The 24,323-nt window shown below is 37.6% G+C and overlaps 4 protein-coding genes across 6 annotated transcripts; 2 read left to right on the top strand and 2 right to left on the bottom strand.

The window, feature by feature from the left end:
* The first annotated feature begins 5,206 nt into the window (after window positions 1–5,206).
* Window positions 5,207–10,004, top strand: LOC105280031 (ankyrin repeat, SAM and basic leucine zipper domain-containing protein 1). The gene is made up of 9 exons (XM_011340197.3): window positions 5,207–5,404; window positions 5,480–5,642; window positions 5,869–5,991; window positions 6,054–6,174; window positions 6,273–6,378; window positions 6,449–6,583; window positions 6,667–7,013; window positions 9,363–9,585; window positions 9,673–10,004. The coding sequence occupies exons 1-9, from the start codon at window positions 5,339–5,341 to the stop codon at window positions 9,844–9,846; spliced, it is 1,458 nt and encodes a 485-aa protein (XP_011338499.1). The 5' UTR covers window positions 5,207–5,338; the 3' UTR covers window positions 9,847–10,004.
* Window positions 9,849–14,625, bottom strand: LOC105280030 (conserved oligomeric Golgi complex subunit 5). Its single transcript, XM_011340195.3, has 14 exons — window positions 14,109–14,625; window positions 13,955–14,047; window positions 13,758–13,882; window positions 13,453–13,672; window positions 13,224–13,366; window positions 12,854–13,120; window positions 12,654–12,774; window positions 12,431–12,548; window positions 12,220–12,360; window positions 11,764–12,150; window positions 10,801–10,926; window positions 10,596–10,704; window positions 10,314–10,535; window positions 9,849–10,214 (listed from the first exon to the last, which is right to left on the bottom strand). Exons 1-14 carry the CDS (start codon window positions 14,146–14,148, stop codon window positions 10,020–10,022), a joined length of 2,307 nt encoding a protein of 768 aa, XP_011338497.1. The 5' UTR covers window positions 14,149–14,625; the 3' UTR covers window positions 9,849–10,019.
* A 2,114-nt stretch (window positions 14,626–16,739) lies between these two features.
* LOC105280033 (AP-3 complex subunit mu-1) lies at window positions 16,740–21,164 on the top strand. Of its 3 annotated transcripts, XR_003407382.1 has the most exons (11): window positions 16,740–17,408; window positions 17,565–17,749; window positions 17,826–18,060; window positions 18,135–18,294; window positions 18,359–18,472; window positions 18,553–18,732; window positions 18,809–18,967; window positions 19,053–19,103; window positions 19,186–19,353; window positions 19,943–19,961; window positions 20,946–21,164. XR_003407382.1 is itself a non-coding variant. In XM_026974621.1 (10 exons), the coding sequence occupies exons 1-9, from the start codon at window positions 17,374–17,376 to the stop codon at window positions 19,318–19,320; spliced, it is 1,254 nt and encodes a 417-aa protein (XP_026830422.1). In that variant the 5' UTR covers window positions 16,740–17,373; the 3' UTR covers window positions 19,321–19,350; window positions 20,947–21,164. The 3 variants fall into 3 exon arrangements, 2 of the variants coding, with proteins under 2 accessions (XP_026830422.1, XP_026830421.1); XM_026974621.1 differs by lacking the exon at window positions 19,943–19,961 and having other exon boundaries at window positions 19,186–19,350; window positions 20,947–21,164; XM_026974620.1 differs by lacking the exon at window positions 19,943–19,961 and having other exon boundaries at window positions 19,186–19,354; window positions 20,951–21,164.
* Window positions 21,159–23,327, bottom strand: LOC105280034 (transcriptional adapter 1). The gene is made up of 6 exons (XM_011340199.2): window positions 23,152–23,327; window positions 23,010–23,046; window positions 22,723–22,932; window positions 21,729–22,078; window positions 21,480–21,639; window positions 21,159–21,363 (listed from the first exon to the last, which is right to left on the bottom strand). The coding sequence occupies exons 1-6, from the start codon at window positions 23,220–23,222 to the stop codon at window positions 21,235–21,237; spliced, it is 957 nt and encodes a 318-aa protein (XP_011338501.1). The 5' UTR covers window positions 23,223–23,327; the 3' UTR covers window positions 21,159–21,234.
* Between the last annotated feature and the right edge of the window lie 996 nt (window positions 23,328–24,323).

Here is a 24,323-nt window from a genome sequence, read left to right as displayed (position 1 = left end):
TCCGCAGATAAATATAACCTGAAAACCGGAGATAAGAACCCACGTGTGTTCATGACTCTCATTGAAAAACGGTTATTGACTACAAAAGTTATCGAAACGTTTATTGAAATGACGAAATGGTGTGCGGTACCGACTTGCAAGACCGGCAGTAGAACCGAGCAGAAACGTTCTTTACTTCGAGTGCCGAAAGACATTGTTACTTGGAAAAAGTGGGAAAAAGCTATTACCCGCAAAAATAAAATAAAGAGATAAAGGACAGATTTAAACATAAAATCTTGATGGAAAAAATATAATAAAATTTTGCTAAAATGTATTTGAAAATCTCTATCAATTGATCCCGGTTCATTATCATTTCATCATAAATTTTCAAACTTGGAATATTAGATATAAAATTTATAATCAAATACGAAAATTTCTAATAAAATATAAAAATTTATGATGAAATGTTAATGAATCGAGGTCAATTGACAGAGAGTTCCAAATACATTTCTAAAAATTTTATTACATTTTTTTCCATCACGGAAGGATTCGTTTTTATTCACACTTAATTTTGAGAGTAAAAACTCAATTTTATTTCATATACATATTTCCCTAATTCATTTATAGTCTTAAATTATTTAAAGCGTTATTAATTTATCATATTGTTTTGTGAAGACTGCGAGTGGAATAAAGACGGACAGATATTCCCCCGGCCTCTGACGTCCCTCATCCGCCTGCGAACATCGATCGCACCGCCTCTAGTGGCTACTAAAGAAATAAAAAGTGACACAAAATGATCCATCTCCACCTCTGAAGTTTCCAGACCTGTATATAAGACCTTGCTCTTAAGGGGATGCTGGAGCTGCTAGTGAACTTCTTCGCGATGGTGCTGCCATCGCACAATATTTGCACAATAAAATGTTTTTTTTACAAAAATTTGGCAATTTGTACGCACAAAATCGCTGTTGAGCGGTGTTTGGACACAATTAAGGAATATGAGACTGCTTTTCGAAGTGACTTTAGAAGCGTCATAAAAGAGAATTCTGTGTTTTCCTTTAGGATTAGAGGTTAGAATACAGGAGAACACAGAATTCTCTTTTATGACGCTTCTAAAGTCACTTCGAAAAGCATCCTCATATTCCTTAATTGTGTCCAAACACCGCTCAACAGCGATTTTGTGCGTACAAATTGCCAAATTGTTGTAAAAAGCATTTTATTGTGCAAATATTGTGCGATGGCAGCACCATTGCGAAGAAGTTCACTAGCAGCTCCAGCATCCCCTTAAGGGGAAGCTGGAGTTGCTAGTGAACTATTTTTTCACTATAGCGATGGTAATTGCAGTTTCAAAAATTCTCTTTATTGCTTGTGCAGAATAGAAAATCCTTTTCCACAAATGAAGTATAGATAGAAAGCCCGCTCTACAGGACTTTATATTCAAAATGGAAAAGAGTTAGAAAAGACAAATGCAAGTTTTTAACTTTTTTCCATTTTGAATATAAAGTCCTGTAGAGCGGACTTTCTATCTGTACTTCATTTGTGGAAAAGGATTTTTTATTCTGCACAAGCAATAAAAAGAATTTTTGAAACTGCAATTACCATCGCTATAGTGAAAAAATAGTTCACTAGCAACTCCAGGATCACCTTAAGGGGAAGCTGGAGTTGCTAGTGAACTATTTTTTCACTATAGCGATGGTAATTGCAGTTTCGAAAATTCTCTTTATTGCTTGTGCAGAATAAAAAATCCTTTTCCACAAATGAAGTAGAGGTAGAAAGAAAGTCCGCTCTACAAGACTTTACATTCAAAATGGAAAAAAGTTAGAAAAGACAAATGCAAGTTTTTAACTTTTTTCCATTTTGAATATAAAGTCCTGTAGAGCGGACTTTCTATCGGTACTTCATTTGTGGAAAAGGATTTTTTATTCTGCACAAGCAATAAAAAGAATTTTTGAAACTGCAATTACCATCGCTATAGTGAAACAATAGTTCACTAGCAACTCCAGGATCACCTTAAGGGGAAGCTGGAGTTGCTAGTGAACTATTTTTTCACTATAGCGATGGTAATTGCAGTTTCGAAAATTCTCTTTATTGCTTGTGCAGAATAAAAAATCCTTTTCCACAAATGAAGTATAGGTAGAAAGAAAGTCCGCTCTACAAGACTTTACATTCAAAATGGAAAAAAGTTAGAAAAGACAAATGCAAGTTTTTAACTTTTTTCCATTTTGAATATAAAGTCCTGTAGAGCGGACTTTCTTTCTATCTATACTTCATTTGTGGAAAAGGATTTTTTATTCTGCACAAGCAATAAAGAGAATTTTTGAAACTGCAATTACCATCGCTATAGTGAAAAAATAGTTCACTAGCAACTCCAGGATCACCTTAAGGGGAAGCTGGAGTTGCTAGTGAACTATTTTTTCACTATAGCGATGGTAATTGCAGTTTCAAAAATTCTTTTTATTGCTTGTGCAGAATAAAAAATCCTTTTCCACAAATGAAGTATAGGTAGAAAGAAAGTCCGCTCTACAAGACTTTACATTCAAAATGGAAAAAAGTTAGAAAAGACAAATGCAAGTTTTTAACTTTTTTCCATTTTGAATATAAAGTCCTGTAGAGCGGACTTTCTTTCTATCTATACTTCATTTGTGGAAAAGGATTTTTTATTCTGCACAAGCAATAAAGTGAATTTTCGAAACTGCAATTACCATCGCTATAGTGAAAAAATAGTTCACTAGCAACTCCAGCATTCCCTTAAGCCTTCGGCAGCCAGCGCGACGCGGTTCGCGACGCGCGATACGCAACGTGCGATATCCAATGAGCGTACAGCTTTTCCATAAACACTGTACGCTCATTGGATATTGCACGTCGCATATCGCGCATCGCGTGTCGCGTCGCGCTGGTGTGCCGGAGGTCTTACCCGCATCCATTGACGATGGCGCCTCTATACAAAGCTCGGCGATAAAGAAGATAGCTTTGACGTGTGCAGGAGTAGAAATTTTTTCCGACGAACATGACGTTCCCTGAGGAACGTTCTTCGTTGATTGCAATTGAATTTGTCTTTCCTCTCAATGGGCGAGTAATTGCATTGCGTATCTCTCGTGATTAATGTTCTATATATGTATGTACTTTGATTATAACCGAAGGATGCGGATTTAGAAAAATAATCGAGCTTTGGCGACGTCGAAGTTAAAGCAGCCAGTAACTATGTTTCTATTGTTAGTCGTATGCACTAGCTCTCAATATTCGTCGTAACCTATCATTTTTTTTAACGAATTCTTAATCTGATGTGAAGTTGTTCAAATGTGCTGCTGGCTCACTTGTTCAATTGCTGCGCGCGCGCGCGCGTCCGCGTGTAGGTTGAATAATCATTTCTGCAAGATATTTTGATTATGTATTTTATATATTATATATATATATATATATATATGACTCACAAAACATTATTATTGAAGCAAAATAAGAGGAACTGTAAACAACATTAATATATAATGGAATAACTCACATCTTTGACTATATACCTATGGACTGTTAATGGGCAGCCATTGTGCGATCCAAGATCTCAGCGCCACCAGGTACCAACGGCCAAACCAAAAACTAATAATCATATATTTCGTGAACATTGTTTTAAGAATATAATATTCACATTCTCTTATACTACAATATAAAACAAAATATTCATGGTCATTGTATTAATATGATTTTTAAATGCTTTTTGAACAGTAAAATTGTTGCACTTTTCATATTAAATTGCAAAATAACTTCAAATTTTTTTCTTACTTACAATAAAGCATTAGGTACATGAGAATGTAGTACAATAAAGTATATTTAAAAGGAAAAAATTAAGAAAATAAAAACGTAATCTTAAGAGACTAGAAATCAGTTTTATTATACACAAGCATCCCCCGTCACGCGGGCTTCGCCCGCGATATTATGTGTAGAATTAAATAAAAACACATTTTACCCCTTCTCACCCGTTAGGGGTGGAATTTCGGAAAACCCACCCTTAATGAGCACCTACGTACTAGTAGGAATATACCCTTAAAATTTCAAGTCGATAGATGCAGTGGTTCGGGCTGCACGTTGATGAGTCAGTGAGTGGTAGTTGGCTTATATATATATAGATTACACTTACTGCCCTTTGAACAAAATTAGTTTTGTAAAATCTTTACGGACATATTTTACACGTAAGTTACGTGTCAATTCTTTGCCAAACCAATATAACTTTATTTTTAAATAAAACTCTATTATTGTTTTTATCATTTTATGTTTGTGATTTTCTAATAAATCATTATCTAATACGTGCGCGTCAAAATTGGTAAAAAGATTTTGGACATTTATATTTCTTATTACGTGCAAAGTCATTCTTTGAAATGCGTGTTTTATTTTCTATTCTATAAATATTAAATATTTTTTCTGTAGTGCTCGTTATTGTATGAGGTATGACCTCAATGATTAATCGACGTCCGTTCGTAAGTAAGTAAGGAGAAACCTTTCAGATTCAAGGATCTGTGCATCATCAACAACCGGAATTGCGGACCGATAATCGCAGAGAATTTAAGGAACCAAGTGTGAATTCTTTATTTCGAGACGATTTTTGTATTCCTGTTTTGGCTTTGTATCGTGTGATTGTACATGATTTGATACAACAATAACGAACCATTTTGTTTTCACTTAGAATTTGTCACTATAACACCTCACATGCGTCATGAAACCACAGAACAAATGCTTCAGTCAAAGGTATATGTACGACTATTAGTTCTTGGCTTGGCCGTTGGGACGTGGGTGCGCTGAGATCTTGGATCGCGTAAAGTCACTAGATTGATAAAGTACCGCAATCCGTGGTAAAATACGTGGAATAAAAATGGCGTTGGAAGTGTATTTAGTGCAAACATGCAATTATCAACACACCAAGTGCAATTCTACGAAGCAGCGTTGCGTTGTATCTCCATTGAGAAAGGTTACGTATTGTGATAGATGTGAAGAGAACATAATTGTGATGAAAACACCGTGCAGTTGCAATTAAAATGGCGGATGATTGCGGTACTTTATCTATCTAGTGACTTTAGGATCGCGTCTTTTACATTACCTAAGTGGCAACGTTAGCAGTCCATAGGTATATAGTCAAAGCTTCACATCAAATACGTCAGATGACCGCGGTCCACTCAGCGCTACAAATGCTGTAAAACGCTATCTTTTGAAGCGTTTGTAGCGCTAAGTAGACCGCGACTATGCCGAACATAGCTGCGCAGAAAACACCTGAGAAGGATCACGTTGACAGACAACCGGCCGCAGGTTCAACAGATTGGTTTGAACTTTCGGTGGAACAAGGTTTTCGTCCGTGCGTTATATTATATCGATTATCACGATGTACAGACCGGCTGGCATGTCCGACGACGAGGACGACGACGACGAAGGTTTCTCTTTTGGAGATGTACGATCGAGTAATATACAGTCTCTGTAATAAATAAACTGTACCTAATTGCTTCGTGCTTTGTTTTCCTCCTAGGATAAGTATTGTACGGTGGTCAATGTGCCGGACGAAATCGGTGTAAAAGAAACGTTCGATGATGTTTACTATCTACGCGAGGAAGAGGAGCGTGAGCTCGAATCTCATGTTATAAACGCCTGCATAAAAGGAGATATAAAAACAGTACAAGAGTATCATGAACGTAAGCGTTGTTATAAACAGTTCTTTGCAATCGGATTGTAAAATCAGCAAATTAAAAATTTCATTTCTATTATTTATGTTTATTATAATTTGTACTGAGATTTATAAACAAAATTTGAGATTTTAAGTGCATCGTGAGGAGTCTTGAATTTTGTTTAAACTATTAAATTCTTATGTAACGATTATAATATATAATGTACAAATTATTACATATATTGAATGTACAGAGCACGATATTAACAAAAATTTGCACACTGGGTGGACTCTGTTATTATATGCTACTTCGTCTGTGGAACCAGAGTTGGTAGAACATTTGTTGAATCATGATGCGGATCCTAATAAGCATAAAGGTATGGATTTGTGCTATTGTTTTATCTGTTGTCTTAAGCTTCATGCAAATTGAATTCTGTAGAAGGATTTACGCCTCTTATGGCACTCTGCAATTCCACGAGGGGTACGCCTGAAAAATCTCTTAGATGCCTTGAACTTTTACTAGAAGCTAAAGCTACCGTGAATGTCGTAAATAAACACAGGTAGATTTGAGACTATATAAATTTCCTTCCGTGTGTTCTTAATAATTATTGATATTGTTATTTAATAGCGACAAATTTTGATAATAACAATCTTACAGGGAAACAGCTCTAATGTATGCTTGCAAGTCTCAAGATACGGAATTTGTTGCCGAGCTTATAAAGCACGTAAAAGACGTCAACGTTTCTGATAGCGACGGGAAGACCGTAAGTTTTGTTAGAAATACCGAGGTTTAGCCTATTAATTCCATTACATATATTATTAATTCCATTACAGGCATTGCGCTACGCCACTGAAGCTAATAAACCCGATACTGTGAAAATTCTTTTGGAGCACAAGGCAGATATCACGGTGATAGACAGATATAGTACATGTGTCAGCGATGTCGCGGATACAAAAGGATTCAAAGAAGTAATCGACATCAGCCACTCGCGAACAAAGTAACATTGCTTTTAATTTCCAATTTCTAACTTGGATTTCTTTTCATGTTATAGATATCGGCTCTACTAGGGGGCCAAGAAGAGGAATCAGACTTTTGTGAAATATTCCGGGTGAACACTTGGAAGGATCTATTTCCGGATTTGTATCCTAGAGATACTACGAACACTTTAGATTACGATATATCACTGATGCTGGAAGGGATGGGCTTGGCAAGTTATCGCACGCTCTTTCGAGGAATGGATCTCGAGACCTTCTTGCAGTTAACGGAGGACGATCTTCGCCGTTTAGGGATCAACATTTCAGTGCACATAGCAGATTTCATGCACGGTCTTGGGAGATTTCACAGTGGAAAGTGGCATGTGAACAGTCTCGGCCGCGTTAGGAAAAATCAACCATATACGTATGTTATATTGTTTTATTGGGTTGGCCAAAAAGTAATTGCGTTTTTTTCCAATAGATGGACATACATGTCTTGAAATGTAACTAACTTCATTCTAAACCACAAATTCATTATGTAGGTTAACAACTCACAGTTCAAGCTTGTTTTACAAAAAGAAAGTACACGATTTCGTTAACAATTGTTTGTTTGCCGTCGATTTCAAAATGGAAAATCAAAAAGAACATTTTCCTCATATTTTGTTTTATTACTTCCGAAAAGGGAAAAACGCTGTGCAAGCTCATAAAAAGTTATGTCATGTATATGGCGAAGATGCTTTAAAACTGCGGCAGTGTCAAAATTGGTTTGCTAAATTTCGATCTGCAGATTTTAATGTGAAAGATGCACCATGCTCAGGAAGACCAATCGAAATTGATGGCAAAATAAAGGCACTGATCGATTCGAATCGGCGTTTAACGACACGAGAGATTGCTGAGAATCTTAACATATCGAAATCGAGTGTTGAGAACCATTCAAAACGACTTGGATACATTAGTAAGCTCGATATTTGGGTACCACATGAGCTCAAAGAAATTCATCTCACTAAGCGTATTGACATCTGCGATTCTCTTTTGAAACGTGAGGAAAATGATCCATTTTTGAAACGTATAACAGGCGACGAAAAATGGATCGTCTACAACAACGTCAAACGAAAAAGATGGTGGAGCAAGCGTGATGAACCTGCTGAAAGCACTTGAAAAGCAGATATTCACCAAAGAAAGATTATGCTGTCAGTCTGGTGGGACTGTGTATTTTGAGCTGCTTGCAAGGAATCAAACCATTCATTCAGACGTATACTGTCGTCAACTGGATAAATTAAATGATGCCATCGAACAGAAACGTCGAGAATTGGTGAATCGCAAAGGTGTTGTGTTTCACCATGATAACGCTAGACCACGTACAAGTTTGGTCACTCGTGAAAAATTGTTGCAGCTTGGATGGGACGTGTTACCACATCCACCATATTCGCCAGACCTGGCACCATCAGATTACCATTCATTTCGTTCTTTGCAAAACGCCTTGAATGGTAAAACCTTTACTGCTGATGAGGATATCAAATCGTTGTTGGAATTGTTTTTTGCTGAAAAAGATAAGAACTTTTTTGAGCGCGTAATCATGAAGTTGCCTGAAAAATGGCAAAAGATAATCAAACGAAATGGACAATATATTGTTTAATAAAGTTTTTGTTTCCCATGAAAAATTCGCCTTTTATTTATATTTAAAAAAACACAATTACTTTTTGGTCAACCCAATATATGGCGAAGATGCTTTAAAACTGCGGCAGTGTCAAAATTGGTTTGCTAAATTTCAATCTGGAGATTTTAATGTGAAAGATGCACCACGCTCAGGAAGGCCAATCGAAATTGATGACAAAATAAAGGCACTGATCGATTCCAATCGGCATTTAACGACACGAGAGATTGCTGAGAATCTTAACATATCGAAATCGAGTGTTGAAAACCATTCAAAACGACTTGGATACATTAGTAAGCTCGATATTTGGGTACCACGTGAGCTCAAAGAAATTCATCTCACTGAGCGTATTGACATCTGCGATTCTCTTTCGAAACGTGAGGAAAATGATCGATTTTTGAAACGTATGATAACAGGCGACGAAAAATGGATCGTCTACAATAACGTCAAACGAAAAAGATGGTGGAGCAAGCGTGATGAACCCGCTGAAAGCACTTGAAAAGCAGATATTCACCAAAGAAAGATTATGCTGTCAGTCTGGTGGGACTGTGTATTTTGAGCTGCTTGCAAGGAATCAAACCATTCATTCAGACGTATACTGTCGTCAACTGGATAAATTAAATGATGCCATCGAACAGAAACGTCGAGAATTGGTGAATCGCAAAGGTGTTGTGTTTCACCATGATAACGCTAGACCACGTACAAGTTTGGTCACTCGTGAAAAATTGTTGCAGCTTGGATGGGACGTGTTACCATGATGTTACCACATCCACCATATTCGCCAGACCTGGCACCATCAGATTACCATTCATTTCGTTCTTTGCAAAACGCCTTGAATGGTAAAACCTTTACTGCCGATGAGGATATCAAATCGTTGTTGGAATTGTTTTTTGCTGAAAAAAATAAGAACTTTTTTGAGCGCGGAATCATGAAGTTGCCTGAAAAATGGCAAAAGATAATCAAACGAAATGGACAATATATTGTTTAATAAAGTTTTTGTTTCCCATGAAAAATTCGCCTTTTATTTATATTTAAAAAAACGCAATTACTGTTTGGCCAACCCAATATAACGCCGAAAATGTAATTACCATTTTCGATCATATGTATACGTGATTTCAGGCTTTACGATGGTATAATAACATTGACAAATGCAAAGAAGCAGATCACCGTGATAGGTTCCAGTTTCCAATTTCTCAAGAATAATTTGGTAAAAGCCGCGAGCGAGGATGTTCAACTCTCCGCTGAACAAAAAGTCGAGTATGAGAAAGAGATAAGAAAGCTACAAGACGCTTTAAAAAGTCTGAAACATGAGGTACAGTGTGTTGAAAAACTAGCGAAAAAGGTAAGAAAGAAAGAAAGAACCAATATCAATTTTCTACAACATTGATTTTACATTGACGCTCGTTATATATTTTTTTTCATACCGTAGATCGATAAGGAGAGCGATATCGGTGTACCAGCAACCTTTATTGGGCCGGAAAAAAGTAGCTCCAAGTGGACTATTATAACGCTAGGCGTTACGATAATGATAGGATTGCACTTGTGCAAAACAGTTTGCGTTCAAAAATTCTGGAATGATATAAGATACAATACCTATTTCTGAAATTTTTTTTCGAAGGCGTTTACAGCGGTTATTAGCGTCGTTAAACCCGAGTAACTGTAAAAACCATGACTGAGTTACGCTCGTCTCTTGTATAGCTTTAAATATAAATTCCGAAAAATATTTTTATACGAAGCAGGAAATATATACAATTTCATAGCATTTAACATGTATCTTCATTGACTTGAATGTTCCTTTAAATTGGCCAGTTTCATCATCTGCGGAAATAGAGAGTGGAACGATGGTAGATTTTGCTGTCGGATCGTTAGCTGATAACGCTCCAGTGGCCCGCTGCATAGCGCCAATCTGTCCCTCTCACTCGGATGACCGTCCATCCACTGAGATAGTCGTCCGACAGACCAACCGGCGCTCTAAACAATATTTAATATTTCAGTATCATTAGTAGCACCTAACGCACGATATACTTACACCAAATAATTAGCGCACGTGTCGAGAAGAAGCCTGCTCACCTGATGTGGTGATGCGAGCTCGGGCGGTGCCCCGGAAAACAGATGCAGAAGAATGAGAGACGGTGGTACGCTGCTCTCTCCCTGTCCTTCCAAAACTTTTTCCACCATTTCCTCGGGACCGAGAGGAAGGAAAGTCTTCAGCGCTCGTAAGGTTCTGTACTGCTGTTGCTCGAGCAGACTCATGTGACCACCGCGACATAATGGCATTACAGCGATCTCCATCTAAAACTTCCCACCCGTTAGGCATCGATTTGATGCACGCGGAAGTGATATCTAATTTACCTGAGCGAAATCCACCAAAAGTTTTGCCCTCCCAAAATCAGTCAGGGGTCTGAGTAAGCAGGCGTGGCGAACGAATAGTTCTATGCACCTCGATGCGACAGTTTTGCAACTTGAATAAGATCGAACGATAGTTTAACGTAGCACAGTTGAATAATGTGTATTCGTAACGCTCGATGGACAAACGAATGGAAGAGAAAATAAATACCTTTCGGCTACAACCGCTTGATTCTTGTACGGCAGCAAAAACGTATTCACGGACCGTAGAATAAAGCCTTGTAGCTCACGCATGTAGAGCGAACAGCCGATCTCTTTTCCCAAAGGGCTGCTCGTGCTTGAGTGATAAAATTATATAAATTTTAATATCAATTTATGGTAATTATTTAGATTAACGGAGCAACCTCGAATGACCTTGACCTTGACATATGTTGTCACGGTCACCCTCCTGAGTGACCTTCAAAAGGTTTTAGCCGTCGCTCATTGTTTATTAAAAAGTTATTAACAAAAGAAGTTTCGAAAATATAGTAATTTTGAATATTGAAAGACATAAACGACGAATATGAACGAAGGAAGGAAAGCGATTTAACCTAACCTAATCTAATCTAGCCTGGTTAGGTTAGGTTATATTTTCCGCTTCGCCCCTCCCCCCCGCCCTCCCGCGAAGCGGGCTGAAAAACGAGCGTATATGTGTCCGGGCTCCAGTTTCGGAAAATATAACCTAACCTAACCAGGCTAGATTAGATTAGGTTAGGTTAAATCGCTTTCCTTCCTTCGTTCATATTCGTCGTTTATGTCTTTCAATATTCAAAATAACTACTATATTTTCGAAACTTCTTTTGTTAATAACTTTTTAATAAACAATGAGCGACGGGTGAAACCTAGTGCGGGTTATTCGGGAAGGTGACTTTTGTAATATATGTCAAACTCAAGTCCTTACTTCGCGTGGACAGTTGAAAATTCGTGCAAAATCATTAAACTTCTGTTGTTGATAACTTTTTAATAAACAATGAGCGACGGCTAAAATCTTTTGAAGGTCACTCAGGAGGGTGACCTCTATAATATATGTCAAGGTCAAGGTCATCCGAGGTTGCTCCGTTAAACTAAATAATTACCCAATTTATATAAATCAATAGAGAAGTGGAAACGGGAAGCAAAGATGCATTTAACTCACTCTCTAAATTCGGGGTCGTCGTGCATCGTTAGAATGATGCTCTCAATTGCGTCGTTAATCGAGCTCAGCAATGGTACAAGTAAACAGGTCTCCGTGAATACGTCCGTCTCTTTGAGTACCGAGGTGATCATGAGACTACCCTCGGAGGGCAATCCCCCCGCCAGGTTTACTATCACGCGATTTGTCTGGCTGGAAAAATAATGCAGCAAATTTGCGAGCGTGACGTTCGTTTGCTGGCCAGCAGTAGGTGAATCGATCACTTGACTAGCCTCAGCGCCGGCGACCATATTTTGCTCGCATTTTAAACAGAACAATCTTATCGCTTTTCCCACGTTGTGCGAGACGACAGTAGAGAGTCCGTCGTCCACCAGTGACACGCTTAATTCACTTGAAAGAGAGAAAGAGAAAATGTATATTTTTTTTCAGTCAGAAGAGATTCATACACGCGAAACTTACTTGGTAATCGTACGAATGAGACTATCAATTTCGTCGTGCGTCGGCAATCTCTCTCCGGGAAACATATTGTGTACCGGATCCAGCAGTCGAGACACCGAGCGCGACAGATACGCATTTTTAAACGGCAATAAAACATTGTGACTGTAAAGATATAATACACAATACTAATGATATGTTTTGCACACTGATTTGCACAAGATTTTGCACTTACTCGATACTATAAATTCCGATATTGTGAGATCTTTCTTTCAGACGTTTACTCAAGTCCAAGAATATTCTTAAAACCTTTGGATATTCTCCTTCCAGCGCTTGCTTTACGAATGACGAGCCTGTAAAGACGATCAAGCTTTATTCAATATTATTATTTTATTTAATGAATATTACTATTTTATTATATATTATTTTCTAGCATCTAACATATATTTCTGATTTACCTTGAGCACGTTCAATCAGGACTTTCGCGAGGAGGACATTCACCTTGTCCCAAAACTTCTCCGACAAATCTTGAAATCCTTTAGTATGATGTTCCAACAATATCCTTTGTAGCAACTCGATCTAGATATAAAATAAATATTTGAACATTGCCAGGCTAAGAATAGAAATGAAACGTAAATATAATATTGCACCCGTTTACCTGCAAACATTGCGTGTACAGGGTATCCTGGAAAAGGCGTTCGAGATTTTCCCAGATTCTCACGCGCAAATTCCCGGACGACCCGGGCGACGGAATCGCGGCCCTTCCCGGCGCCCCGCGTTTCCCGAAATCTTGATTCATTGCCAGAGACACGTCCAACGATTCTCTGGAGATCTTCTCTATCTCAGCCAGAGTGGATTCTATGGTTGTGTCAACGGCTTCCTTTATTATTCCCAGATTCTGGAAGACCTGCACCGCTGTGCTCACCTACTCATTCCATATTTAGATCATGTAATGTAAGCTTTGTGCGTTCTAATAAATAAAAAAATCTTGGTAGCTAAAAATTGGCGATAATCATCAACTTGACCACCTTTGTCCTGTCCATTGCCTGCAAACCCTGCGTTAACGTATGAGTGGCTATCCTCTGCACAGTGGCTCTCTGAGCTTTTACAGCCTGTTGGTCGTCAGCGATCACATCCAGCCCGTTAAGATCTGTGTCTGCCATTAATTGTTCTGTAGATGTAATATAAAGTTTATACATGAAAAATTGATATGCAGCTTCGATATTTTTAGGAAGAAGCAATTGGGAGAATACATACCAAGTTCATGCAGACTGTTGGCCGCTTTGACGATATCTGGCCCCTGATTGATGCTGTTCATTTGAGAATTCAAACGCTTTGACAAATGTTGCATTCTAGCGACTCTTCGCAGCAGATCAGACGTCTCGTGCAGCCGTGCCAGTACAATCGTCTGCATCTCGATCCTGTTAAACGGGTCAACAATTTTCCCACGTAAGCGCTCAACTGCTGATAAGAGGCTCTAAAATAAAAATGGTCGAGTCTCTTTTTACGCTACTTCAAGTTAATTAACATTAGTAATTGTTAACAGTTTTTGCAGTATTCACCTGTATGTGAGATTGCATTACAAAGAGTACCCCTTCCAATTTCTCGACCCACGTTGCTTGAGACAGCAAATCCTCATGATTGGCAAGCACCTGCCTTTGCAACTCTGTATTCAACACTGTGATAGCTGGAGAATCATTATTGATCAATTTAGTATTTGAATGAACCAATATAAAACATAGAAAGGGGTGGATTTTACCTTGTCCCAACTTATTTAACTGTTGGGCTACCGATAACAACGAATTGACGTCAGTCTTTTTAGAGTCGACGTCCAGTAGTTGCTTGAAGAATTCTGGAATTACAAGTAAAAAATATAAAATTTTTATTCGACAAATACATATCTGTCTACTTACGATCATTTTCTATTTCTTCCCAGCTGGAGATTTCATCCATTTTTAAATTATTTTGCTGCTAACTGTAATATGTCATAACCTGTCATAACCACACTGGAGCATCTGACAGGTGCCACCTGACAATCTCGACCTCCACCACTCCAAGTTGCTGCTGTAGTGCCCTCTCAGAAGTATTGTGGTCCAAATACAAAAACAATAACCCAAACTGAACGTTGAAAATAATTAAGTAATAATTAAATATACAATTCTAAAATATCACCAATTAATATCGTACACATAAATTTATTATCGACAAAATAATTTAACTTGGTAGATTGAAGTCAGTCAAATCTCTCAGTGCAATCAAAGTTGGTCGATAATGTCAAACCTCTGCAATTCTCCGGGCCCGCAGGCCGCAAAGTGGTCACACCCACGGTCTTATGTACAGGTCTGGAACTTCAGAGGTGGAGATGGATCATTTTGTGTCACTTTTTATTTCTTTAGTAGCCACTAGAGGCGTTGCGATCGATGTTCGCAGGCGGACGAGGGACGTCGGAGGCCGGGGGAATATCCGTCTGTTTTTATTCCACTCGCAGTCTTCACAAAACAATATGATAAATTAATAACGCTTTAAATAATTTAAGACTATAAATGAATTAGGGAAATATGTATATGAAATAAAATTTCTACTCCTGCACACATCAAAGCTCTTCTTTATCGCCGAGCTTCGTATAGAGGCGCCATCGTCAATGGATGCGGGTAAGACCTCCGGCACACCAGCGCGACGCGACACGCGATGCGCGATATGCGACGTGCAATATCCAATGAGCGTACAGTGTTTATGGAAAAGCTGTACGCTCATTGGATATCGCACGTCGCGTATCGCGCGTCGCGAACCGCGTCGCGCTGGCTGCCGAAGGCTTAAGGGGATGCTGGAGTTGCTAGTGAACTATTTTTTCACTATAGCGATGGTAATTGCAGTTTCGAAAATTCACTTTATTGCTTGTGCAGAATAAAAAATCCTTTTCCACAAATGAAGTATAGATAGAAAGAAAGTCCGCTCTACAGGACTTTATATTCAAAATGGAAAAAAGTTAAAAACTTGCATTTGTCTTTTCTAACTTTTTTCCATTTTGAATATAAAGTCCTGTAGAGCGGACTTTCTTTCTATCTATACTTCATTTGTGGAAAAGGATTTTTTATTCTGCACAAGCAATAAAGAGAATTTTCGAAACTGCAATTACCATCGCTATAGTGAAAAAATAGTTCACTAGCAACTTCAGCTTCCCCTTAAGGTGATCCTGGAGTTGCTAGTGAACTATTTTTTCACTATAGCGATGGTAATTGCAGTTTCGAAAATTCTCTTTATTGCTTGTGCAGGATAAAAAATCCTTTTCCACAAATGAAGTACAGATAGAAAGAAAGTCCGCTCCATAGGACTTTATATTCAGAATGGAAAAAAGTTAGAAAAGACAAATGCAAGTTTTTAACTTTTTTCCATTTTGAGTATAAAGTCCTGTGGAGCGGACTTTCTTTCTATCTGTACTTCATTTGTGGAAAAGGATTTTCTATTCTGCACAAGCAATAAAGAGAATTTTCGAAACTGCAATTACCATCGCTATAGTGACACAATAGTTCACTAGCAACTCCAGCTTCCCCTTAAGGGGATGCTGGAGCTGCTAGTGAACTTCTTCGCGATGGTGCTGCTATCGCACAATATTTGCACAATAAAATGCTTTTTACAACAATTTGGCAATTTGTACGCACAAAATCGCTGTTGAGCGGTGTTTGGACACAATTAAGGAATATGAGGATGCTTTTCGAAGTGACTTTAGAAGCGTCATAAAAGAGAATTCTGTGTTCTCCTGTATTCTAACCTCTAATCCTAAAGGAAAACACAGAATTCTCTTTTATGACGCTTCTAAAGTCACTTCGAAAAGCAGTCTCATATTCCTTAATTGTGTCCAAACACCGCTCAACAGCGATTTTGTGCGTACAAATTGCCAAATTTTTGTAAAAAAACATTTTATTGTGCAAATATTGTGCGATGGCAGCACCTTCGCGAAGAAGTTCACTAGCAACTCCAGCATCCCCTTAAGAGCACGGTCTTATATACAGGTCTGGAACTTCAGAGGTGGAGATGGATCATTTTGTGTCACTTTTTATTTCTTTAGTAGCCACTAGAGACGTTGCGATCGATGTTCGCAGGCCGACGAGGGACGTCAGAGGCCGGGAGAATATCCGTCTGACTTTATTCCACTCGCAGTCTTCACAAAACAATATGATAAATTAATAACGCTTTAAATAATTTAAGACTATAAATGAATTAGGGAAATATGTATATGAAATAAAATTGAGTTTTTACTCAAAATTAAGTGTGAATAAAAACGAATCCTTCCGTGATGGAAAAAAATGTAATAAAATTTGTTGAAATGTATTTGAAACTCTCTGTCAATTGACCTCGATTCATTAACATTTCATCATAAATTTTTATATTTTATTAGAAATTTTCGTATTTGATTATAAATTTTATATCTAATATTCCAAAAGTTTGAAAATTTATGATGAAATGATAATGAACCGGGATCAATTGATAGAGATTTTTAAATACATTTTAGCAAAATTTTATTATGTTTTTTCCATCAGGATTTTATGTTTAAATCTGTCCTTTATCTCTTTATTTTATTTTTGCGGGTAATAGCTTTTTCCCACTTTTTCCAAGTAACAATGTCTTTCGGCACTCGAAGTAAAGAACGTTTCTGCTCGGTTCTACTGCCGGTCTTGCAAGTCGGTACCGCACACCATTTCGTCATTTCAATAAACGTTTCGATAACTTTTGTAGTCAATAACCGTTTTTCAATGAGAGTCATGAACACACGTGGGTTCTTATCTCCGGTTTTTCAGGTTATATTTATCTGCGGACATCGATGACAGCGACGAGTAGTGGTTATGCTAGAAACTAAATGTGTCTTCGAAAAGAGGCCATACTCCCACCACTGAAAGTAGGGGTAGTTTCCAGCCTGTATGTAAGACCGTGGTCACACCAATTGACACATGGCTGTCGGTTTTTAATAGTGTCTCGTCGGTGCGTTCGCTGATTGGAGCGCCCGTAGTAACAGCGGTTGCTATTCTGTAGGCGTGAGATTAAATTTGAGAAAACTTTGATAGATGACACCATGGTCTGTGTCACCTTTCAGAAAATCTGTAGCAGTTTGTATCGCTTGTATGCGACTAATTAGTCCCGTGATTTAGTTTTTCTAAATACTTGTTTTCCTCACGGGAGAAGATGATACACAGCCTTTTTATCATAAATTCGTCCGGGTAAGTAAGAAAGGCCAAGTAGAAAACAAATGTTCTAGTTGATGCATCAAGCATTTTTGACAGTAAATATTTTGCATACCATCACCACTGGAAACTTCTGCTTAGTTATTTTATTATCTTAAATGGCATGTTATTATATTTCGTTATACTGTATAGGGATGTTTTCATGGAGAAACATTGGAAAAGTGCAGTCGCACGTTCACTCTGCGACTACTTCTTCGACCAACAGCGGAGAGTCTTGTCTCCGGAGGATACTCCGCCAGTGATAGCGACTCCCCATCATTACCTCATCAGCATTTATCGTTGTAACATGTTCTTCGTAGCAGTCTGCATGACAGAGGGTAAAGACCTGACTCCACGAGCAGTACGGTTTGTCACATGATTCATGCAAGTAACAATATACCTTCTCTTTTGCAGTTCCACCGTTGTTCGTTATTGAATTCCTGCACAGAGTAGTGGATACCTTCGAGGATTATTTCAGCGAATGCACGGAAACAATCATAAAGGAGAATTATGTAGTTGTGTACGAATTGCTCGACGAGATGTTGGACAATGGTTTTCCCCTGGCGACGGAATCAAACATATTGAAGGAATTGATCAAACCGCCTAACATCTTACGCACCATAGCGAACACCGTTACAGGCAAATCCAAGTAGGTATAGGAATCTATAAAGGATTGTTTTATATTTATTTATTATTTTATACATTCTACATTCTTGTAAATAGCGTTAGCGCGACTCTACCCAGTGGCCAACTGTCCAACGTTCCTTGGAGACGAAGCGGAGTAAAATACACCAACAACGAGGCCTACTTCGATGTTGTCGAAGAAGTAGACGCAATTATTGATCGCACTGGAGCGACTGTGTTCGCAGAGATTCAAGGCTACGTACGTTCCGAAGTAAATTCCTCTCGCATAAACATATTGATTGGACATAATTAATTCCCTTTAGGTCGACTGTTGCATAAAATTAAGTGGCATGCCCGATCTCACGCTCTCGTTCATGAATCCAAGATTGTTCGACGATGTCAGCTTCCACCCCTGCGTCAGGTTCAAAAGATGGGAGGTACGAGTTGTATAAACCAAATAATGCACGTGTATGTACTTAATTTCTGGAGTATTTTAAGCTTGTACATTTTGTTTTAGTCGGAAAGGATACTTTCTTTCATTCCACCTGACGGTAACTTCCGCCTTCTCTCATATCACATAGGATCCCAGAGTATCGTAGCGATCCCGATATATGTGAGACACAATATCAGTCTGAAGGAACCGGGAGGTGGTAGACTGGACATAACAGTCGGACCGAAGCAGACTATTGGCAGGACAGTGAGTTATTTTTTCTTATATGAAGAAAAAAATGTATAAAGAATTATTATCCTTTTTTATCATTCATAAATTACAGGTTGAAAATGTAACTCTCGAAATTCCCATGCCAAAAATCGTCTTGAATTGCACCCTGACTCCAAACCAAGGGAAATACTCGTTCGATCCCGTCAGTAAAGTGCTGCTGTGGGATATTGGGAGAATCGACGTTTCAAGGCTGCCAAATCTCAGAGGATCGGTACGGCAGTTTTTCACGCGTGTATCAAGACGCGCGTTCAATGTGATTACAATATAATAATAATAATAATAATCTTATATTTCAGATCACGATACAAACTTCGGCGGCAGTTACTGAATCGAATCCCGCTATTAATGTACGTGCGATGATGTCGCAGTTCCAATTAAAAAAAAAGAAAAAATTATTTCGAGATTAATAACTTGAAATTTTGATTTCAGGTACATTTCACAATTAATCAGTTAGCCGTATCCGGATTAAAGGTGAATCGGCTGGACATGTACGGCGAAAAATACAAACCCTTCAAAGGTGTTAAGTACATCACTAAAGCCGGCAAATTTCAAATAAGAATGTAAATGTAGTGTATATTAAGATTATCGGACATAAATCATCCTCGTAATATATACAGGGTGGCCCATTTTAATTTATACAGTCGATTTTTTAAAAAACTAAAAGAGATACGAAAAAATGTTTCAGACAGACATGTCACGATTTCGAGGGGGACATAAGATGATACCATTGGTTTGACCTTGAATAGTCGTTTGAAGGTCACGCGAAAATCACCTTCAATTTCTTAAATTGAAACCCCAACTTTTTATTGCAGATTCTTATTCTCCATCGAAAAGTAAGTAACTTTTGTCTGAAACATTTTTCCGAAAAATGTCATCTTATGTCCTTAAAATGTCCTCAAAACTCATCTTGAAGATCATTTCAAGGACATAAGATGACATTTTTCGGAAAAATGTTTCAGACAAAAGTTACTTACTTTTCGATGGAGAATAAGAATCTGCAATAAAAAGTTGGGGTTTCAATTTAAGAAATTGAAGGTGATCTTCGCGTGACCTTCAAACGACTATTCAAGGTCAAACCAATGGTATCATCTTATGTCCCCCTCGAAATCGTGATATGTCTGTCTGAAACATTTTTTCGTATCTCTTTTAGTTTTTTAAAAAATCGACTGTATAAATTAAAATGGGCCACCCTGTATACTTCGACAGAATAATATACAGGGTGTTTCCTCTAACTGTAGCACTTAGAATATCTCTGCTTCCTTTGATGATATGAAAAAAGTCAAAGGACGAAAATTGTTCGATTCAAAGAGACTAGTACTCTGGTAAGAACATTATTTTTTTTAATGTGACCTTTCACAAGATATCAAGGTCATGAACATTTTTTTAAACGAGATGGTATATTTTCCTTAACAAAATGATGTAGCTTGTAAAAAAACAAATTCAACCATACAGAATATGTTGACCTTCAAATGACTTTGAACCACAAAAATCACGTTCAGGAAAAGAAACTCTATTTATTGTATGTATAACTACAAAGATATACCTTTTTTACAGATGTTCGAAATGATCACCGTTTACTTCCATACACTTTCGAATTCGATGAATAAACGATTGTTTTACGTTTTTGAGAGATTCCGGAGTAATTGCGGTGCACGCACGCTGAATTCTTTCTCGCATATCTTCAGGTGTTGTCGGAATATCGCGATAAACTTCAGTTTTTAGGTGTCCCCAAAGAAAAGAATCAAGAGGCGTAAGATCTGGTGATCGAGCCGGCCAAGAAATTCTTCCACCACGTCCAATCCAGCGATCAGGAAATGATTCGTTGAGTATGTTCCGTGCAAATGAAGTTTATCGCGATATTCCGACAACACCTTATATCTTTGTAGTTATACATACAATAAATAGAGTTTCTTTTCCTAAACGTGATTTTTGTGGTTCAAAGTCATTTGAAGGTCAACATATTCTGTATGGTTGAATTTGTTTTTTTACAAGCTACGTCATTTCGTTAAGGAAAATATACCATCTCATTTAAAAAAATGTTCATGACCTTGACATCTTGTGAAAGGTCAGATTAAAAAAAATAATGTTCTTACCAGAGTACTAGTCTCTTTGAATCGAACAATTTTCGTCCTTCGACTTTTTTCATATCATCAAAGGAAGCAGAGATATTCTAAGTGCTACAGTTAGAGGAAACACCCTGTATAAGTAAATTTACAGGCGTAATAAATCCACATGACATTAAAGATATACTTTGTAACAATTTATTATGCATAAAGATGACAAAAAAAGAGAGCACTACTATAAAAATATATTAAATAAAATTTTAAATGCATTGATTTTAAGTAAATCGAGTACGTTTGTGTTGTACCTATTCTTGTACCTTTAAACAATAAAATAACACTTACATAGAGATCTACTTTATTAACATGAAAAAATTATAAACTAAATAATATTAAGCACTGCGATTACAAGCGTAATTTATGTTGAAGACTGACACAGTAATTTCTTCGCTTCCAAATCTTCCCATGTCGGGTGAGTAGCGTACGTGTACAAGCGTTCCATGTTAGTAGCGTAGATAGTGTGATTGCTAACAAGATTTTTATATATCTGGAAGAATATAATGCCAAGTAAAATATTTTTACTAAAATATTAAATACTTCAAGAAATGTTTTTGGTAAAATAATATTTCTTTAACAGAAGCGAATCATTTCTTTACTGTTTACCTTCAACGCGTGTTGCAAGTCAGCTGTACTGACTGGTTTCAATGGAGGGGGGACAACCTGAGTGGAACACGCGTACGAAAAAGCGGTGGCTTGTTCGGCCTCCTCGACGTACGGCTGTGACGCAGGTACTTGGCCATAAGACTCTATTACTTCCGTTGGCCTGGTGTTTGACATTGAAATTAAATAATATAAAGTCCATTCTTGATTGATCTGATATAAAACACTAAAATTCTATCAAGAGAAACGAACCCAGAATTGAATGGGCTTATATACATAGAGTTCCTTTTCCACGAACTGGGCACCGGCTCCCCAATGTTATAGATAAAGGAATTATCCCGCACGGCGTATCCTTTCCTTCGCGTGAAAATTGCGGTAAGTATATTTTTCAAGAAGATTTGCGTCGCCGCTATGATAATGTGCGCGGTGTCCTCTTTGGCACCGTCCATGTTATTTTCCCACGCAGCGAGCATCAATCGGGCCAGTACGAAGGTTCGATCTGGTAGTATCAGCTCCTGAGCACTGGAGTGGTTAGCGCCTACGGGTTCATCTCTGACTGGAGACGAAGCTTGACTCGGTACTTCCACGTACATATCTGCCGGCTATCACAAAGATACGATATAAGTTATATATACAGGGTGGCCCATTTTAATTTATACAGTCGATTTTTTAAAAAAACTAAAAGAGATACGAAAAAATGTTTCAGACAGACATGTCACGATTTCGAGGGGGACATAAGATGATACCATTGGTTTGACCTTGAATAGTCGTTTGAAGGTCACGCGAAGATCACCTTCAATTTCTTAAATTGAAACCCCAACTTTTTATTGCAGATTCTTATTCTCCATCGAAAAGTAACTTTTGTCTGAAACATTTTTCCGAAAAATGTCATCTTATGTCCTTGAAATGTCCTCAAAATCATTTGAGACATTTCAAGGACATAAGATGACATTTTTCGGAAAAATGTTTCAGACAAAAGTTACTTACTTTTCGATGGAGAATAAAAATCTGCAATAAAAAGTTGGGGTTTCAATTTAAGAAATTGAAGGTGATCTTCGCGTGACCTTCAAACGACTATTCAAGGTCAAACCAATGGTATCATCTTATGTCCCCCTCGAAATCGTGACATGTCTGTCTGAAACATTTTTTCGTATCTCTTTTAGTTTTTTAAAAAATCGACTGTATAAATTAAAATGGGCCACCCTGTATATATTAATTATTATCTTATATGTATGCATCTACGGACCTCAAAGTTCGATTTATCCGTTTTGTACTTGCGTTTGAGTCTTAACCTCCTTTCTTTCGCAGTTTTATCCCTATCTATCTTGCAGGTAGGCGTAGCGGCAGCTAGTCCACGAACTTTGTTGAAGAGACACAGCAGGAACTCGTTATGCAAACGGACCTGTTCCTCCGTCATAATATTGCGTGCTTCGCAATCAAACTCCTCCTTTGTAGTCTAGAATAATTTTAGTAATTTCAGTAATATGCAAGTCAACATATTCGATACAAGATCTGATCGAGAACTCGACGTACCTTCATCTGGAACCACAGCTTCATCTTATCGAAGTATCTGCAAGTAAAGTGATTGTCACAATGAGATTTTATACTTTTATTATTAAACATTGAGTTTTATACTTTTTTATGTGTGCTTCAGAATTCTTTAAGATAAACTCACACTTTGGCATTCTCCCCAAGCGACGTCACGAGACTTTTTCTAGCTAAATTTAATTCCTTCGAAGTAGTCATTTTTACGTTATTTGTACGTCTTTTTTTGTTTTGTCGTGCTGAGTCGTGCGAACGTGTACGTACGAACTGGTACGAATGTCAGGTGAGAATGCGGCGCAACCATTGACATTAGAATACATAGACGGAGCCTTAGCTATCGAAAAAGGTGAGGGGGAGCCTGTATTCGCGGTAAGGGGGAACTGGGGGAACTGCATGAACTTCGGTCGAATTCGGTTACGTTCGGCTAACGTTCGGCTAACGGTTCAGTTGACGGAGCTCCTGCTCGCACGTTGTGCTTGTGCTTATTGTATTGATATCTAAAGTGATTACGACCTTTTGGATTTCTATCAGTGACATGAGTTTTGTGTATTTGGCTGCAATAATCGTATAAATAATAAAAATTCTGAACAATTAGAAAAAGAAAAAGCTGCAACAGAAAGTTTTCATTCCACTTGTAAGTAAATTATTTGAAACCTAGATTAGGTTATAGTTATGTTAATAAGAAATTATATGTAATTTTATTGAGTAAGTAAAGCGAACTAAATGGTTTGTTGACTTGATTTACATTATTATCAACTAATAATGAAACAGGTATGACGCCAGTTATTTTATTATATAGTTATATTTACAGTTGTAAAATAATAAAAATAATAAATAAATAAATAAATTTACAAGTATGTGTGTTCTATATTGTATTTTATATTCTATTGAATTTTTTTATGTACATGCGTATGTAGATCAAGAGTTCTCAACTCTATTTACCTTTCAAAGTGTTTCTCTTTTTGCAAATTTGTACACATTCTAGATACGGTTTAGCTTCATAAAGCAAAAAAACACTTTTATTTCCATTTATTATTTAATACATATATATAAAATTATTAAAATAGCGTTCGCGATTTGTCAAAAATAAATGTTCTTCAAACATTTCCATAAAGCTCTCATTGCGAATTGCTGATGTCGATGGAATTGTCATGCAACGCCGAACATAACCGAACCGCTAACCACGGAATACCCAAAGTTCATGCACACCCCCCTTACCGCATGTATCAGCTTCCCCTCTGAGAAGACTCCGTCTATGTATTCTAATGTCATGGGCGCAACTGTGAACGGTGATTCTGACCG

The sequence above is a fragment of the Ooceraea biroi genome, chromosome 13 (genome assembly GCF_003672135.1).
Source record: "Ooceraea biroi isolate clonal line C1 chromosome 13, Obir_v5.4, whole genome shotgun sequence".
Classification (NCBI taxonomy): Eukaryota; Metazoa; Arthropoda; class Insecta; order Hymenoptera; family Formicidae; genus Ooceraea; species Ooceraea biroi.
Note: the sequence above shows the minus strand (reverse complement) of the source record. Positions and strands in the feature narration are given on the sequence as shown.